The sequence below is a fragment of the Zeus faber genome (genome assembly GCF_960531495.2).
Source record: "Zeus faber genome assembly, chromosome: 2".
In the NCBI taxonomy this organism is placed as follows: Eukaryota; Metazoa; Chordata; class Actinopteri; order Zeiformes; family Zeidae; genus Zeus; species Zeus faber.
In genome coordinates, this window is record NC_137189.1 from 51,045,057 (window position 1) to 51,065,056 (window position 20,000).

The 20,000-nt window shown below is 45.6% G+C and overlaps 1 protein-coding gene across 1 annotated transcript in view; it reads right to left on the minus strand.

Moving 5' to 3' along the window:
- The window catches only part of ptchd4 (patched domain containing 4), a gene marked incomplete at its 3' end in the record, with an annotated part of 42,013 nt that overhangs the window by 20,829 nt on the left and 1,184 nt on the right, over positions 1 to 20,000 (minus strand). The window contains exon 2 of the mRNA XM_080021843.1: positions 11,106 to 11,601. Coding sequence (XP_079877969.1) covers positions 11,106 to 11,601 — 496 coding nt within the window. The remainder of the gene's footprint in view (positions 1 to 11,105; positions 11,602 to 20,000) is intronic.

A 20,000-nucleotide genomic window follows, 5' to 3' on the forward strand; every position in this document is an offset into this window, starting at 1 on the left:
GCAACACTTGGAGAGATATAAATTGGGTTGAGCGACAAATGTCGTCGAGGGAGAGATTGAATAACACCAATAATAAAACTGGAGCTGGAACTGGGAAGTGTAGGGAAGAGAGCAGCAGCAAATCCAGTAAACGGCGTCTGCACGCCTTCCCGACGCGCGGCCACAGGGGAGTGATCCACCGGGTCCTCATGAAGGACCCGCAGCGCCATCAGAACATCATCACGCAGCGCTATTAATCCATATATGGACGTGGGTTATGGTCGTCCTCGGGGCCGCTACTCATCTCTCCACGAGGGGAGGAAGGAAATCGATCCATCAAGAGCTTCGGGGTCAGAGAGCAGGGACGTCTGGAGGATGGTGGGGGGGGTTACTGAGGAGGAAGAAGGATGCCCTTCATCAAGCCACAGCAGAAGTTCAATGCTATGTATTTTTCACCTTTCTGAACAGGGACAACCGTTGCTCACAGCTGAACAATAAAGAGAGGCTAATCTGCAGGGACCAACAATAGAGTGATGCAGGAGTCCAAAAACACAGAAATTAGTTCACGTTTTTGCCCTTCAGGTCCCCTCGTCTGAAAGTCAATGGGGTATTTGAATGGGTTTTTGGTTCAATGCCTGAAATAATGTCTGAGGTTAACACAAGCTGAAGAGATTTTTATGTTTTGTTCTAACATGAAACTTTCGGTAAAAGGTGAGGTAAAGGTAAAAACCTGAGTCAAATTCCTTGTATGTGTGTGTACATACTTGGCGAATAACGCTGATTCTGAAGAGATTTTCCCGTTTTGTTCTCAGACATAGAATACGTCAGTAAATAACTCACTCTTGAATTTTGGAGCATTTCTGTGTCCTAAAAAAGGCGGTTGCTAACAAGTCTCTAAATGAGACTTCAGAGGTTGTCGTTGAATGTCATCACGCCCAACACGGAAAGTATCTTATCACTACTCCGCCTTCACAGCCTCTGGTTTTGTTTCTACTCACACTGTTGAACCTGTTCTAACTCAAACTTTCCAGACTTCATTACAGTAAATTCAATGAATTATGCTTCTTTCTGCAAAGGGCTTCATAATGCTGCGATGGCTTATCGTGACTTATAAACAATCTCATTTCTTTCACTATTTTTGACGGATTAATCAACGCTCCAGGGCAACTCTCTGTTTCCACACAAGATGGTTGACAATGGCCGAAATGTAGGCAATTGAGAAACTGTTGTCAAGACCTGTTATGTTTGGTCAATCATTAAACAGTTGTAACATGCAATTGGCTGTTGTTCACACTGCCACGTAAAAACTTTAAACGTAAGTCACAGAAAGGGAAAAAAAAAAGTTGCAATACCAGTCATGACCACCGATGGAAGTAGTGAGCTTTCAGAACTGACATCAATACGTTTAATCTGGGCGTCACGTTTGGAAAGTGAAAATGATAACGGAGTGGGATTGTGTATGAGTCTAACTCATACAGGTTATAATGGTGCTTCCCAAACCAGGAGGGGAAAATAAAGATTGAAAAACAAAGGATTATCATGGAATCCCTGCAAAGCAAGAAGTCTGAAAATCAAATAAATGTATTAAGCAACAAGGTATGACAAGGTATGATAGTTAGCTTCTAATAAAAAAGTAAAGTAACCTGGATCAAGGTGATTGGGATCAGGGTGGCTGCATACCTGTTGCTCATTTGTTGGTCTAGCGAGCAACAGGTTAAAGGCCCCATTCCAACACACAATCAGGATACGAGCCCTGTCATGACATGTTCCATCTGCTCCTGGCTAATTCTAGCTAGCCCACTCTCTACAATAAACTGGTGTCAACAACCCTCGTCATCTGTGTCTCTGCTGGAAGGCCCTGACAATGCCACTTGGCTGGTGTGTGGTGGTGAAATGGCCACACTGGCACCTGAACAGGGACTCTCCAGCGCAGGGAAGGGACACAGAAGGGCCGTCCGAAGACGCACTGGAGCCACCAGTGGTTCAACGGGCGCCCCCAGCACCAACCCTCTCCCGACTGGCAGCAGCAGCACCTAGGGCGTCCGGCGGAGGACCGGATGAGAAACGGCGCAGCAACAACCACAGGTAACCGCTGGCAGCTAGCTTTTCCGCCCAGCAGCCATCGCCAGGACCATCCAGCAGCCCAGCAGCCAGGCCACCCCTCCATGTAGCCCCCGCAACAGCCAGGTCTGGCCATGCCTTCACCAGCCAACACAGCAGCTTGAGGTCCTGCGCTCCATAAGAGAGGAGGGGAGTCTGCATCGTCGCTCCTGGGGAAGGAAGCCAGTCGACGGTGGTGTTCCAGGGGACCAGTAACATTTTTTTTAGACATTTGTGTTTCAGGCATGGAAACCCTGTTTCAGAGTGTGGTGTTTTTAGCATTTTAGGTATAGTAACCCTATGTCAGAGTCCATATTTTAGGTATTATAACCCTATGTCAGAGTCTATGTTTTAGGTATAGAACCCTATGTCAGAGTCTGTATTCGTTTTTTTCTGTTCTCTGCATGGTGGGGGGGTAGGCTTCGGTCTGGTAGTCTCCCTGGTCTCAGTTTGGTGTCGGGGGTGTGTGGGGATGATTCAAGATTCAAGATTCAAGATTTTTATTTGTCACATACATATACATACTTCCATACATATATGCAGTGAAATGTAATGCAACGCACCCGGTGATAGCACACTATAAGTCCTAGGAAAAAGTACAAAAATAAAATAAAATAAAAAGTAGAAAATTCCTTTCTAATAGACCGACTAACTGACTCCTAAAACGTAATACAGTAAGTGGAATACTTATAGAATAAGATAAAAAATATATAGAATAAAATACAATAAAAAATAAATTGAAATAAAATGGAATAGGTAGAAGGAATATGCCTATGTATATACAGATATGTGCATTTAAAGTGGCATGTGAATTATGTGTGATGGTGTGGTGAGAAGCAACATCTTACCTGGATCTAGGTGATTGGGATCAGGGTGGCTGCATACCTGATGCTCGTTGGTTGGTCTAACAACCAACAGCTTAAAGCCCCCGTTCCTACACACACTCAGCCCTCAGCCCATGTCATGACATGTTCCATCTGCACCTGGGCTAATTCCAGCTAGCCCACTCTCTACAATAAACTGGTGTTTACAACCCCCCGTTGTCTGTGTTTCTGTGCCGGAGGACCCAGAAAACACCACTTGGCTGGCGTGTGGTGGCGAAACTGCCTCAATGCGTAGGTGCTACATTTCTCTCAAAGTGACATTAAAATGGCTTAAAAATCCCTAAATAGAAATTGCTGACACTGGTTTGGAATAAACACTCTTGAGAGTGCACACACACGCACACACACACACAGCAGTGCTCCTGCTGTGGTGGACTTTGGTACAAATTGGTGAGTTGAACAAAGCTGCTCTTTGTCATTGATTTGTGTTCTGGTTGTGCCGCACAAGGCCATGACAGGAGGTGTGCAGCCGTGGGGAATAAATAATGCAATGCCAATAATTTGAGCTCACTTAGGAGAGAGTGAGAGAGAGGGAGAAAAGCATGTATGTTTGATGAGTCCTCTTCCCTCCCTCTGTTTTCACACCTAACAGCTTCTCACTTCCACAGCTCCGACACGCTCGGCTCCACCTAATTGGCTTTCCTCTGCACCAAGCCACAGCCTGGCATCGGGGAGAGACGCCTTTACCCGAAGAACCAGGTCTTACAACACCCCCCCACCATCCCTTCCCATGATGCTATTCACCCTCCACACGGCTCACAGAGCGAGGGTGATGTCGGCAGAATCCCTCGGAGAGGATACTGAAGGAGCAGTGTGAGCCTAATGTGGAAGTGCTCGTTGACGGAGTCTGAGGAGTTGCTGCTGATTCGCTCTGACAGAACCTGACATTTAGTTTCGCAGCTGGTGATTTCCTTCGTCTGGTAATTGTCTCAGCGTGGTTGAATTGTCTCAGCATCGCTACTGCTGCACTAACAGGGCCTTGTTGTCTGCTGCAGGGTTCAAACAAACACACCAGCAAGAGCTTTGTCAGTCGCTGAGAGAGAATATCAAACCAGTAGTGTAGAGTTTGCAAATTGACCTTATGTAGCCAAGAGGAGACCAGTCAGTCCACTGTTTCCTCAATGGTGGCTGGACTTCAATCCCTGCCAACGGGCGGCCAGGTCACCCCCAGACCTGCCCCCCAGACTCTGGGGGGTAGGAGAAAATAAAGATGTAAAAACAAGGGAAACCCTGGAAAGCACGAACCAACAAGTATCTGCAATTTAGCTTCAATTGAAGGCCTTAAATATCCTGGAAAGGAATTACATTTTTTAAGAGGTTTTAGACCTGAACTACAATATAGTATCGATGACTTTTCAGAAAACCAGCATGCAGGACCCCTCTGCTAGTGTATGGAGGCTAAAAAGCTCCATACTAGGGCAAATTAATATAGTATAACCCATAACTAAACAGTATAAACCAGTAAATTCTGACTGATATGGCTACCTGGGAATCTATCGAGCTGGACTTGAAAAATGTAAAATGACCTCGTCTTGTGGTCATTGAAAAGCAATAGGAACCAATGCAGGGGAAGAGGAAATGGCCTTTCAGTTGTAGTGAGTTCCATTGCCTTTACTGAACAGGTCCTGGTCCTGGTCTATTGTGTGTCTCTCTCTCTGTCTCCATCTCCTCCTCTTTGGAATCCATCTCTTGGTTGTACAACAAAACACTGCTCAGCATTTCAGCACGGGCAGTGACCTTCAGCAGATCGGCCGACCCCACTGAAAAGATCCATTTCACTAGTGTGAATGAAAACTATTAACTTATTTGAATATTCAGTCATTGTGGATGGAAAAAAGACATGAATTATGTTTGTTTTTGGTCAATCAGTGGTCTGAAATGAATTGATTATCTGAATGGCCTATGGCACTCACCTCCATCCTCTGCAAAAGCATGGAGAGGGTGGTTGCTGTGGAGCTCACCATCATGTTTGGTGAGAGTCTGGATCTGCTCCAGTTTGCCTACAATGCCAAATAGGGAGTTGTGTATGCCAGCCTTACTTTTCAGGACACAGTGGCTCGGCACCTGGATTGTACTAACTCACATGTCAGGATTCAATTCATGGACTTTTCATCTGCTTTTAATACAGTAAACACAAACACAGGACTGCACCGCCTCCAAGGACTACAAGTCAGCACAACAGTGGTTTTATGGATTAAAGATATTTTTAAAAGGCAGACGCCAACAAGTCAGAGTTAACGATTTAAAAACCAGCAATAAATACTGGGGTCCCACAGGGCTGTCTTGTCACCCATCCTCTCCTCCACAAACACAAACGGAATCACCTGCTACAGCAACGGACTGTCACTTTTTAAATATGCTGATGTCATGGCCCTGGCGGCTCACCTGACAGAAGAGTGCTCCCTGTCCACATACATGAAGTATGTGGACATCATGGTCCTCTGTTTCAAGGAAAGTTCCCTGGAACTGAACATCAGTCAGACTAAAGAGCTATGATGTGGGGGGCGCCAGGCGCCAGGCACCTGACATCCCACACCCTCTCTTTAGACCACTCAGGCTGGATGGGCATGTGGAACAGTGCCCAGGCACTTATCATCCTGAGATTGACCACCACCTGTCCTTGACACAACCTGTGGACTGGGTCTCCAAAAAGGCCCAACAGCGCACATTTCTCCAGAGGAGGCCGAAAGGTTTTAATGTCCGACAGGGCATTTTTACAGCAGTCTACCTGTCACTCATAGAATCAGTCCTCACATTCAACATTGCATCCTGGTACAACTTCCTCACAGAGAAAAGCAGGAAAAAAACTCACAAAAATCATCAAGCATGCGCCCAATATCACTGGGAACACGGTAATCCGATTCCAAGAGAGCATAAGTGCTAGAGGACAGTGTAGGAGCGTGAGGACAGTGTAGGAGCTAGTGGACAGTGTAGGAGCTAGATGACAGTTTCGGAGCTAGAGGACAGTGTAGGAGCTTGAGGACATTGTTGGAGCTAGAGGACAGTGTAGGTGCTAGAGGACAGTGGAGGAGCTAGAGGACAGTGTAGGTGCTAATAGACAGTGTAGGAACCAGAGGACGGTTTCAGAGCTAGAAGACAGTGTACGAGCTTGAGGACATTGTTGGAGATTGAGGACAGTGTTGGAGCTAGAGGACAGTGTAGGAGCTAGAGGACAGTGTAGGAGCTAGAAGACAGTGTAGGAGCTAGAGGACAGTGTAGGAGCTAATAGACAGTGTAGGAGCTAGAGGACAGTGTAGGAGCTAGAGGACAGTGTAGGAGCTAGAGGACAGCCTAGGAGCTAGAGGACAGCCTAGGAGCTAGAGGACAGTGTAGGAACTAGAGGACAATTTTAGGAGCTAGAGGACAGTGTAGGAGCTAGAAGACAGTGTAGGAGCTTGAGGACATTGTTGGAGATTGAGGACAGTGTAGGAGCTAAATGACAGTGTAGGAGCTAATAGACAGTGTAGGAACTAGAGGACAATGTAGGAGCTAGAGGACAGTGTAGGAGCTAATAGACAGTGTAGGAACAAGAGGACAATGTAGGAGTTAGATGACAGTGTGGGAGCTAGAGGACAGTGTAGGAGCTAGAAGACAGTGTAAGAGCTTGAGGACATTGTTGGACATTGAGGACAGTGTAGGAAATAGAGGACAGTGTATGAGCTAATAGACAGTGTAGGAGCTAAAGGACAGTGTAGGTTCTAATAGACAGTGTAGGAACCAGAGGACAGTTTCAGAGCTAGAAGACAGTGTAGCTGCTAATAGACAGTGTAGGAGCGAGAGGACAGTGTAGGAGCTAGACGACAGCCTAGGAGCTAGAGGACAGTGTAGGAGCTAGAAGACAGTGTAGGAGCTTGAGGATATTGTTGGAGATTGAGGACAGTGTAGGAAATAGAGGACAGTGTAGGAGCTAGAAGACAGTGTAGGAGCTTGAGGATATTGTTGGAGATTGAGGACAGTGTAGGAGCTATAGACAGTGTAGGAACTAGAGGACAGAGTAGGAGCTAGAGGACAGTGTAGGAGCTAGGAGACAGTGTAGGAGCTTGAGGATATTGTTGGAGATTGAGGACAGTGTAGGAGCTATAGACAGTGTAGGAACTAGAGGACAGTGTAGGAACTAGAGGACAGTGTAGGAGCTAATAGACAGTGTAGGAGCTAAAGGACAGTGTAGGAGCTAGAGGACAGTGTAGGAGCCAGAGGACAGAGTAGGAGCTAGAGGACAGTGTAGGAGCTAGGAGACAGTGTAGGAGCTTGAGGACATTGTTGGAGATTGAGGACAGTGTAGGAAATAGAGGACAGTGTATGAGCTAATAGACAGTGTAGGAGCTAAAGGACAGTGTAGGTTCTAATAGACAGTGTAGGAACCAGAGGACAGTTTCAGAGCTAGAAGACAGTGTAGCTGCTAATAGACAGTGTAGGAGCTAGAGGACAGTATAGGAGCCAGAGGACAGTGTAGGAGCTAGACAACAGCCTAGGAGCTAGAGGACAGTGTAGGAACTAGAGGACATTTTAGGAGCTAGAGGACAGTGTAGGAAATAGAAGACAGTGTAGGAGCTTGAGGACATTGTTGGAGATTGAGGACAGTGTAGGAACTAGAGGACAGTGTAGGAGCTAATAGACAGTGTAGGAGCTAAAGGACAGTGTAGGAGCTAGAGGACAGTGTAGGAGCCAGAGGACAGAGTAGGAGCTAGAGGACAGTGTAGGAGCTAGGAGACAGTGTAGGAGCTTGAGGACATTGTTGGAGATTGGGGACAGTGTAGGAAATAGAGGACAGTGTATGAGCTAATAGACAGTGTAGGAGCTAAAGGACAGTGTAGGTTCTAATAGACAGTGTAGGAACCAGAGGACAGTTTCAGAGCTAGAAGACAGTGTAGCTGCTAATAGACAGTGTAGGAGCGAGAGGACAGTGTAGGAGCGAGAGGACAGTATAGGAGCCAGAGGACAGTGTAGGAGCCAGAGGACAGTGTAGGAGCCAGAGGACAGTGTAGGAGCCAGAGGACAGTGTAGGAGCTAGACGACAGTGTAGGAACTAGATGAAATTTTAGGAGCTAGAGGACAGTGTAGGAAATAGAAGACAGTGTAGGAGCTTGAGGATATTGTTGGAGATTGAGGACAGTGTAGGAACTAGAGGACAGTGTAGGAACTAGAGGACAGTGTAGGAGCTAATAGACAGTGTAGGAGCTAGACGACATCCTAGGAGCTAGAGGACAGTGTAGGAGCTAATAGACAGTGTAGGAGCTAGACGACAGCCTAGGAGCTAGAGGACAGTGTAGGAGCCAGAGGACAGTGTAGGAGCCAGAGGACAGTGTAGGAGCTAGACGACAGTGTAGGAACTAGATGAAATTTTAGGAGCTAGAGGACAGTGTAGGAAATAGAAGACAGTGTAGGAGCTTGAGGATATTGTTGGAGATTGAGGACAGTGTAGGAACTAGAGGACAGTGTAGGAACTAGAGGACAGTGTAGGAGCTAATAGACAGTGTAGGAGCTAGACGACAGCCTAGGAGCTAGAGGACAGTGTAGGAGGCAGGAGACAGTCAAGGAGACAGTGTAAAGTCGAGGACTCAGCAGGTGGAGTCGTGTTCCTAGAAATAGCTTTTTATCACATTCACAGGATTCACACGTAAAAGCTCGGATACACACACACACAACCACACACACACACACACACACACACACAACCACACACACACAACCACACACACACACACACACACAACCACACACACACAACCACACACACACAACCACACACACACACACACACACACACAACCACACACACACAACCACACACACACAACCACACACACACAACCACACACACACAACCACACACACACACACACACACACACACACACAACCACACACACACAACCACACACACACACAACCACACACACACAACCACACACACACAACCACACACACACAACCACACACACACACACACACACACAACCATACACACACAACCACACACACACACACACACACACACACACACAACCACACACACACAACCACACACACACACACACACACACACACACACACACACACAACCACACACACAAAACCACACACACACACACACACACACACACACACACACACACACACACACACACACAACCCCACACACATACACACACACACACACACCCACACATACACACAACCCCCCACACACACACACACACACACAACCACACACACACAACCACACACACACAACCACACACACACACACACACACACAACCACATATTCTCTTTACAGCGAGAACCAACATGAAAGCTGCTAATCTCGTCCTTCTCTCTCTCCGTCAGCGTTCCTTTAATCCAAACCAGCTCCTCTGAGTGTCTGGCTTCTGATAAGCACATGAACAAGACACACATACACACAATTCAACCTTTGTTCTCATTTGCAAAACAACTGTTCACACAAACACAAACACAAACACAAACACAAACACAAACACAAACACAAACACAAACACAAACACAAACACAAACACAAACACGCTGCAGCTAATACCAAACTCCTCTCAGGACAAAACACCAAAAAGTGCAAAAAGCGACATCATCAAATAACTGAGCAGTTGCCAAAATGCCAATGTGTTATTTCAGGGTTGTCCCAAAGCCTCCATGATGATGACATTAACGCTAAAAATGAATATAAATACAAATGCAAAATAATCAAGCGGCTCTGGCATACCACAGACATTCCTTTTTTTTCTTTTATTTATTTTTCCTGTGCTGTCAGCGTGCTGCACATACAACAGAGTATTTGTTTCATTGCATCTAGGACAGAGTTAGTTGCAAGTGGAGCTCAACTTGTCAACCTGCAATTCAACTCTTTATTCATTCTTTAATCATCAGCAACTGCTGCAATAACTCTGTCCTGTGACGAGCTGTGGAACGAGCAGAGCACAGCTTTTGGTTATAGAGAACTACCACCAACCCCCATCTTTGAAGAACTATTTAGCATGTTTGGGTCTATAAACAACTGATCACTACTGCAAGAGGGAGAATCACCACGGGTGAGAAAAATAAACATAGAAACAAACAACATTTACACTAAAACATAAACAATGGACGACAACATGTATTGAAAAACAGTGAATAAGCTCCAGGAAAACTGGAACTACTACTGGTCACTTGGCCTCTTCCTGTCAGAGTTATGGCAGAAAATGAGGGAGAAAAGGAGAGGAAAGCAACCAGGAGGGAGCTGGGCTGTGTGTGTGTGTGTGTGAGGTGTCCACCGGTGAGTGTACATGACTTAGCCCAAGTGGTTCTGGTGTAGAAGGTCGGTATTATGTCGTGGTGCTCATCTGTCATCACATGATTTAACACTGTAAAGTTGATCAGTATATTTAGATTTATCAATTGATAGGAGGCTTTTGTCCCGAGGCATGAACCAATCAAAGCATACATCGACTGCTGGAGTGACCGAAGCCTAACCCTCACCCTAACCCTCACCCTAACCCTAGCCCGAGCAGCTGTTTGTAAATTCAACCAGATACAACAGTAAGATGCTGGAAGGAATCAGAATAAAGTTGTGTTATCAGGTTTTTTAACGATATGTGTATTATGTCAATACAACAACTTAAAACAAATTGAGTCAACGTGAATATGCCAGTTTCGCCGGCCACACACCACTCAAGTGGTGTTTTTAGGGACTTCCGGCACATAGACATAGATGATGGACTTGAGACACTCTAGTTTATTGTAGAGAGTGGGCTAGTTGGAACAAGCCAGGAGCAGATGGACATGTGTCATGACAGGGCTCGCTCCTGTGTGTGTCTGTGGGGATGGGGGTTTTACCTGTTGCTTTTTAGACCAACAAACAAGCAACAGGTATGCAGCCACTCTGATCCTGGGTTCCAATTACCTAGACGCAGGACAGGTGTGGCTGCAGAAACCACACCTTCCCTACACCACAATGAACAATCTCATGTCTGAGATAGGATCAGATATTAAGGTCTTCAGTTTCTTTTAGACAGGCACAACGCTATGGGAAGAAATACTGAGTACAAAACCCAGCCGTTATAAAAACAGTGGCAGTACACACAGACACACAAGTCTGAATCCAGTATTGATAGAAAGCCAGAGGGGACAATAATAAGAATAAGAATTCTCACCCATGGCGAAGAGGGGGATGCCCAGCAGCGTGGCGTTGAACTTCCCGTCAGAGATGAAGAAGATGCCGGCGGCAGTGACGTTGGCGATGCAGATGGTGAGCACGCCCAGCAGGCCCAGGAAGGGCTTCCCGCGCAGGCAGTCCCTCATGGAGGACGAGATGGTGGCGGCCAGCAGCACCAGCACCAGGCTGACCAGCACCTCGCCCTTGGCCAGCAGCCCGGTCTGGTGGAAGTCCCTCCACAGACTGAAGGAGGTGAGCGACTGCACCAGCAGCTGGTCGGCGCCGTGCGGCGGCTCCGCCCGCGCCAGGCGACCCGCCAGCGCACAGAACTCGTTCTCCCAGCGCTCGGCGATGGCGTCCTGCACCACCGGGCCGTGGTTCCGGAGGTAGTAGGTGATCTGCACCGCCCGCGCAAATTTCACCTGCTGGTCCCGGCTGTTGGACGAGAAGGAGACGCCGCCCAGCTGGTGGCCGATGAAGGTGACCCGGCCGTCCTGCAGAGGGAGGGAGGGATGTTGGAGGGATATTGGACAGATGGATAGATAGATATGTTATTTAGCCCAAGAGGAGGAATAACACAGGAGCTCACAACCAAAACGACAGGCAGTAATAATAACAATAAAGTGATAAAAAATAAAAATAGTAAAAAATGGTCATATACAATTGACTGAAAAATGTAGAATAAAAAATAAACCCAATAACAATAATAATAACAATAATAACAATAATAATAACTACAACAAAGTAACCAACTATATAGCAGAAAAACATTAATATCTATATGAATGTCAGTGATATTCATATAAATATTACGCATGCACACACACACACACACACACACACACACACACACACACACACACACACACACCTTTAACTGAAACTGACAAAAAAATTCAAAAAAACAATAGTGGGGCTGAGAAAATATATCAAAATATATTTTTATTGTTTTTGTTTATAGTTTTTTGAAAACTATATTAATACATCTAAAGCTATATATATATAATGTTATTCTTATATATGTTTTTATTTTATTGTTTTACATTTGTTTATATATTTTTCTGAAAATATATTCTGAGATGTCAAATTATATAAAATTATCTTTTTCATGCAGACCTGCAGTTCCTCCGAGGACCCCTAGGGGGCTGCGGACCCAAGTTTGGAACCCCTCCCTCTCTAAACCACACGGAGCTCGACACTGGTTTCGTTTTTGAACAGAAAGAATAACTTTTCTGGGGATTTCTTCTCAAATGACGAGGTTTTTGGAAACCGTTCAGCTCACGTTTGAAATTCAACCCCTCACGTCCGTGTGGATCCTTAGGCGCTAAATAGGCGGAGCAGCTGTAAATAAAAGAATATCCTTTAAATGGAGAATTAAGACACAGCATTCCTCCGAGCGTGAGAGCTGCACTCCTGCCCTGCTCTCCTCATAAACTCTGCTGTTTTTCCCACTAATACATGAATAATATGTGATTGTACTCTGATTAGCGCTGTTAGGAGGCACCTGCTCGCAGCAGATAACTGTCCCGGCTGCCATGTTGAACACACCCTCGCCGTGAAGGACCGTCCTCACCACCACGCCGGCAGTCGCAGCTGCAGCGCTGTGATCTGCCTGCACAGGAGGCGGACGTGGCCGGACGTTGGGCCCATAGATTTGTCCTCGTCGGATGAGATACATCCTGTTAAGGCCGTGCTTCATAAACACCCGAATCAACATGTTCCAGGATCCTTCAAGCGCCTCGCCGGTCGCCATCGCTGCGATCGGGGGCATCTTGGAAGGGCGGAGTCAGACCTTGGCCCCGGCGCCGTCCTCAGGGAAGCGGCGCTGCCGTGAGCGATGGGATGAAACCAAACGTTTTGTGCCGTCAAGTACGACCATCCCTATCGTAAGACCAGAGAAGAATTATTCTGATGTATATTTTAGTATATTAGTGTGTAGTTCATAGGAACATGGTGCTCCACCCGAACGCCACGACATGAGGACGAGCTTGGACGCAGAAGGAGCAACTCCTGTCTTTGGACGTAGTTTGGATGTAGAAGATCTGACACCGAGCAGAGAGAGACTGTACTTTCAACCAAAAACCTTATTTGAAAATATTATTTGCGGGTCAGATTTATCAATATATTCTCATCATGTAGCGGGCCGCATTCAATTGTCTCGCGGGGCCGGATGTGGCCCCCGGACCCTGTCGTTTGGCACCCCTTCGGAACCCACCAATGTTCTGCCTCATTTTCCAGAATACTCCAGTGTTATGACTTCATTGTCAAAGTTAGAAGGTGCCCGTCCACTTCCAGTTGTCCACAGGAAGTCCTGCCCCACGGTGTCTCTGTTGAAGTGAATCACTACTTGGTAGAAGTTCCCACTGTTGGGCGGAGCAGGGCTGCACTTGGAAACAAACGTCCGTCCACTACCCATCATGCACAGGGTGTTGGGTTGACCTCCTGCTTTTGGGTGGAGTCAGGTGGAATTGTCTTCTCACCGCAGTGGAACCGCCTTCGGGTTCTGCTGGAAGAGTCCGGAGACGACTTCTCCAGGTCTGGAGGTCTGTTTGGGTATTTACTGAGTTCACACCTGAAGGAACCGCACCAAGGGCAGGTTCCAGCACCAGGTTCAATCATCGGGTTCCAGCACCAGGTTAGAGTACCAGGTTTCATCAACAGGATGGAGCATCAGGTTCCAGCATCAGGTTCCAGCACCAGGTTCCAGCACCAGGTTCCAGCACCAGGTTCCACCGCCTGGTTCCATCACCAGATTCCAGCTCCAGGTTCAATGACCAGGTTCCAGCACCGGGTTCTAGCATCAGCTTACATCACCAGGTTCCAGCACCAGGTTCAATCACCAGGTTCCAGCACCGGGTTCCAGCATCAGGTAACATCACAAGGTTCCAGCAGCAGGTTCAATCATCAGGTTCCAGCACTAAGTTCCAGCATCAGGTTCCATCACCAAGTTCCAGCACCAGGTTCCAGCACCAGGTTCCAACTCCAGGTTCCAGCTCCATGTCCCATCATCAAGTTCAAGCACCAGGTTCCATCACCAGGTTCCAGCACCAGATTAGAGCTCCAGGTTCCAATCCATTAAAGTACTGAAGGTGTGGAAGCGTCTTGAAAGGCCGAGCTGAACGCTCCTTCCCCAGCGACCTCTGAACTCCCACTCCCCCACTCACCCCCTCCACCCCCTCCTCCTCCACCCCCTCCACCTCTCCTCCTCCACCCACCCACCCCCCCACCTCCTTCGCCCCCCCATCATCTTCCTCCTCCAATAACATCCAGTCTCTGCAGGTTCTTCTTCCATCCCATCATGTCCATCCTACAGATGTATGATTTATTTTAGGGGATGGGGGATGGACTTGTCCCATAAAACACCACCCGACCTTACTGTGACATTGCCCAGTGACACCCAGGCCTTTTCTAATCAATGCATCCACCCGATGCACCGCCTGGCCGCTCCACCCGTCCCTGAACCCCATAAAAGCCATGATCTCATCACAAGCCGACGCACATTAAATGCAGCGCACAGATAGAAATGGATTTCAGCGATCAGACGTGAAGATCTTTTAATGCTGATGTAGGTGTAGGTGATGTAGCTCTCCTCTGTCTTTTACTCCGTCAGCGCATTGATAAATAAACTGCCATTGATGTAAAAGTCATTACATCATAACTATTTATATAATGATTTAATCAGCGAACAATAACCTTTAATGAGATATTTAATACTTAATGAGGTATTTTTTGGTATTGGGTAATTTGGATTGCATATTAAATGGTGTCATCTATTTAATATACTTCATGCTGCCAGGTATCTGATATATTTTATGCATCTTCTATCTTGGAAATATACAAGAATTGAATATTGATATGCTAGTAGAGTGGTGTAGCTGGTTGAGTGCAGTATTTCACCTCTCAGTGTTGTAGGGTAACCATGGTAACCTGGTAGTGTGAAGCTCCTGGTGCTGACCATTAAGACCAGGGTGTAAAACTCATTTTCTACTGCACCAGACACTGTGTCTCCTCCATTCTCAACTTCTTGGGGCCAAAAAGTTGACACCAGCCCATCTCATCACGTCCCCTTGAAATATCGTCCTTGATTTCAGTCACGTGGCCGAACAATAACGTGATAACAAAATTCAAATTAAACGTACACAAATAAGGACTCCACCAGATGAACAACATGCAAACAGAGTGACACGCGCCCCCGTGTGGCAGGTGAACGTCGCAGATTCACCAGCCACGCCGCAAAATCACCCACATTTGGCGAGTGTTCATTTGACTCCCTAATAAAAACCTTTTAACTGTCCTTGTCCTGTTCATACTGTAAAATTACTTTTTTGTAAATTTTGTATATATTTTCGCTTAGGTCTATTAACAGTCACTCAAGTATATTAACAACAGTCAGGTATATTAACGGCCGCTCAGGTATATTAACAACGCTCAGGTATATTAACGGACGCGCAGGTATATTTACAGTCACTCAGGTATATTAACAGTCACTCAAATATATTAATAATCACTCAGGTATATTAACGGATGCTCAGGTATATTAACGACGCTCAGGTATATTAACGGCCGCGCAGGTATATTAACAGTCACTCAGGTATATTAACAGTCACTCAGGTATAATAACAGTCACTCAGGTATATTAACAGTTACTCAGGTATATTAACAGTTACTCAGGTATATTAACAGTCACTCAAGTATATTAATAATCACTCAGGTATATTAACGGACGGTCAGGTATATTAACGACGCTCAGTTATTTTAACGATGCTCAGGTATATTAACGGCCGCTCAGGTACATAAACGCCCGCGCAGGTATATCAACAGTCACTCAGGTATATTAACAGTCACTCAAGTATATTAATAATCACTCAGGTAAATTCACGAACGCTCAGGTATATTAATGACGCTCAGTTATTTTAACGATGCTCAGGTATATTAATGACGCTCAGGTATATTAATGACGCTCAGGTATATTAATGACGCTCAGGTATATTAAAGGCCGCTCAGGTATATTAACGATGCTGAGGTATATTAACAGTCACTCAGATATATTAACAGACGCTCAGGTATATTAACGAGGCTCAGGTATATTAACAGTCACTCAGGTATATTAACAGACGCTCAGGTATATTAACGAGGCTCAGGTATATTAACAGTCACTCAGGTATATTAACGAGGCTCAGGTATATTAACAGTCACTCAGGTATATTAACGGCCACGTAGATATAATAACAATCACTCAGGTATATTAACGGACGCTCAGGTATATTAATGGCACTCAGGTATATTAATGACGGTCAGGTATATTAACGACGATCAGGTATATTAACGACGATCAGGTATATTAATGGCACTCAGGTATATTAATGACGGTCAGGTATATTAACGACGATCAGGTATATTAATGGCCGCTCAGGTATATTAATGACGGTCAGGTATATTAACGACGATCAGGTATATTAATGGCACTCAGGTATATTAATGACGCTCAGGTATATTAATGACGGTCAGGTATATTAACGACGATCAGGTATATTAATGGCACTCAGGTATATTAATGACGGTCAGGTATATTAACGACGATCAGGTATATTAATGGCACTCAGGTATATTAATGACGGTCAGGTATATTAACGACGATCAGGTATATTAATGGCCGCTCAGGTATATTAATGACGGTCAGGTATATTAACGACGATCAGGTATATTAATGGCACTCAGGTATATTAATGACGGTCAGGTATATTAACGACGATCAGGTATATTAATGGCACTCAGGTATATTAATGGCCGCTCAGGTATATTAACAACGCTCAGGTTAATTAACGGACGCTTAGGTATATAAACAGTCACTCAGATATATTAACGACCACGTAGATATATTAACAGTCACTCAGGTATATTAACGGACGCTCAGGTATATTAATGACACTCAGGTATATTAACGATGCTGAGGTATATTAACGGCCGCTCAGGTATATTAACGGCTGCGTAGGTATATCAACAGTCACTCAGGTATATTAACAGTCACTCAGGTATATTAACAGACACTCAGGTATATTAACAACGCTCAGGTTAGTTAATGGACGCTTAGGTATATTAACAGTCACTCAGGTATATTAAAGGCCGCGTAGATATATTAACAGTCACTCGGGTATATTAACAGACACTCAGGTATATTCATGACACTCAGGTATATTAATAACGCTCAGGTATATTAATGGCCGCTCAGGTAATTAACGACACTCAGGTATATTAACGATGCTCAGGTTTATTAACAGTCACTCAGGTATATTAACGGACGCTCAGGTATATTAATGATGCTCAGGTATATTAATGACGCTCAGGTATATTAATGGCCGCTCATGTATATTAACGATGCTCAGGTATATTAACAGTCACTCGGGTATATTAATGGCCGCTCAGGTATATTAACGGCCGCTCAGGTATATCAACGGCTGCGTAGGTATAATAACAGTCACTAAGGTATATTAACGGACGCTCAGGTATATTAACGATGCTCAGGTATATTAACAGTCACTCGGGTATATTAATGGCCGCTCAGGTATATTAACGGCCGCTCAGGTATATCAACGGCTGCGTAGGTATAATAACAGTCACTAAGGTATATTAACGGACGCTCAGGTATATTAATGACGCTCAGGTATATTAACGACACTCAGGTATATTAATGACGCTCAGTTATATTAACAGATACTCAGGTTAATTAACGACGCTCAGGTATATTAACAGATACTCAGGTTAATTAAGGGATGCTTAGGCATATTAACGGCCGCAAAAGTATATTTGGTGACCTGTTTTAGCATTTTCATGATGAGTATCATGACAATATGTTACTGTGAGATCAAGCACATTCCCAACCCTGCGCCAAACCGTCCTGAAAATGGACTGAAGCCTACGAATAGTGCGGTTCTTTCCAGTCACAAAGTTTATTTCTTCGGTCCCTAATCAGTCTGAGGGCTTCATTTCACATTGAAATCAACAGCATGGAAGCGAGGAAGAACTCCCAGAATCCACTTGGGGAAGTAGTGAGTAGTCAGATGCTCCCACACCCAATACACACAGCCTGACTATGTGCACGCTCTTCATGAGAGACGATACGTTTGTTGAGGTCCATGTTGAGGTTCCAGTGAGGTGCTGGTTTCAGCACCAGGGACAGGGGCGGGGACTCTCCCGCGATCACACGATACCATATTATTGCAACACTTGTGTCCGGATGTTATGACATGATGCATTATTCATTTGAATAATGAAAGCAGTAAAACATTTAAACGCATCTTCTTTTTCTCTGTTTTGTTCTTTCTTTTTCTCTGTTTTGTTCTTTCGTCCTCCCGGAGCACGCAGGTGTTTCATTTCATACAAGTAGGAAACTGGGAAACAAATGTAAATCTAATAAGAAAAACACTCTCTGAGCGTCTTTGTCAGTCCCGTCTCCCCTACGTGACTTCACGGTCAAAAATCTCAGATTTTTAAGTGGGCGTGGCTAATTGCATTACAAACATGAGTCCATCTGTAATTCTAAGTAAAACAATAATAATAATAATATTGTTTAATGAAATTGCTGGATCATTTCCCCAGATTAATTCACTGGGGAATCAAACTGCAAGTTGCTCTTTAATGACATGTTTTCAAGTCAATAAATGAGTTCTCCGAGTCTCCATTTAAAGTTTAAAGTCTCTCCAACTTTGGGTTGGTGTCCGCTCAGGGTTGTGTCTGAATATTACGCTCAGTGACTGCAACACCTGAACCCACCTTCAGGGGGATGAACCAGTGTTTGTCTGGTGGTTTGGACGTGTTTAGAATCTTAGATGACTTCAGCTGTCACTGCGTTACGACAACACGGCTTCTCCTCTTGGGAACACAGTTCACCTGTTTAATGCGCGAAGACATGGAAGCAGCGTTTTGGCTTTTTCTTTTGGACGGAAGAGTCGGACAACGCTGCCAAATCGCTGAGAAAACACTCGTGTTTGACAGGAAAACCGCTACAGTGGACGCAGCCTCTGTCACACGGCACGAAATGTAAATAATACAATTAATTCTTGTCATGAGAGTAACAATACAATACATACAATGCAATACAATCACGATACTCCCTGCTGTATGCCCCCCCCTCTTCACCCTCCATCTCTCCACTTCCTTAAAGTTCAAAGTTACACAGGTGAACTGAAGTGACGTCATCCAATCACATCGATCCATCGGGTCGACTCGTCACCTGGTTGGTCCTTCAGTTTAGTTTGGTTCATGTTCACAAAAGCCTGAATTAGCAGAGTGTGTGTGTGTGTGTGTGTGTGTGTGTGTGTGTGTGTGTGTGTGTGTGCCCGTGCAGCATGGTGACGGTGGTGATGATGCTTTATTGTGAATGGCCGCTGCTGTCAGTCTGCATTGAGGAGTGACAGAAGTGCTTCCTGTCTGTGGTTGCATCACAGAGGCAGAGAAGAGGAGGAAGAGAAGACAAAGAGGAGGAGGAGAAGAGGAGGAAGAGAGGAAGAGGAAGAGGAGAGGAGGCTGCAGCAGCATCCCTGTGACGCCTCGCTGCTTATGTCATTCCACATGTGCAGCCGAGGGAGGAATGGAGGGAAACACAACCAGAGGAGAGAGAGAACGAAGCGGATCCCTCTCTCCCTCTTTCTTTCATCCCCTCTTCCTGACAGGCAACTCAAAGCCCAGAGAGAGAGAGAGATCCCTGCACCTCCTCCTCCACAGGCTCAGTGAACACAACCCTTCATTGAGAAATATGCAGCTGATGGTCATCCTGCACCGTGCAGAGTGCACACACACACACACACACACACACACACACACACACACACACACACACACACACACTCTGCACACACACACACACTCTGCACACACACACACACACACACAGACA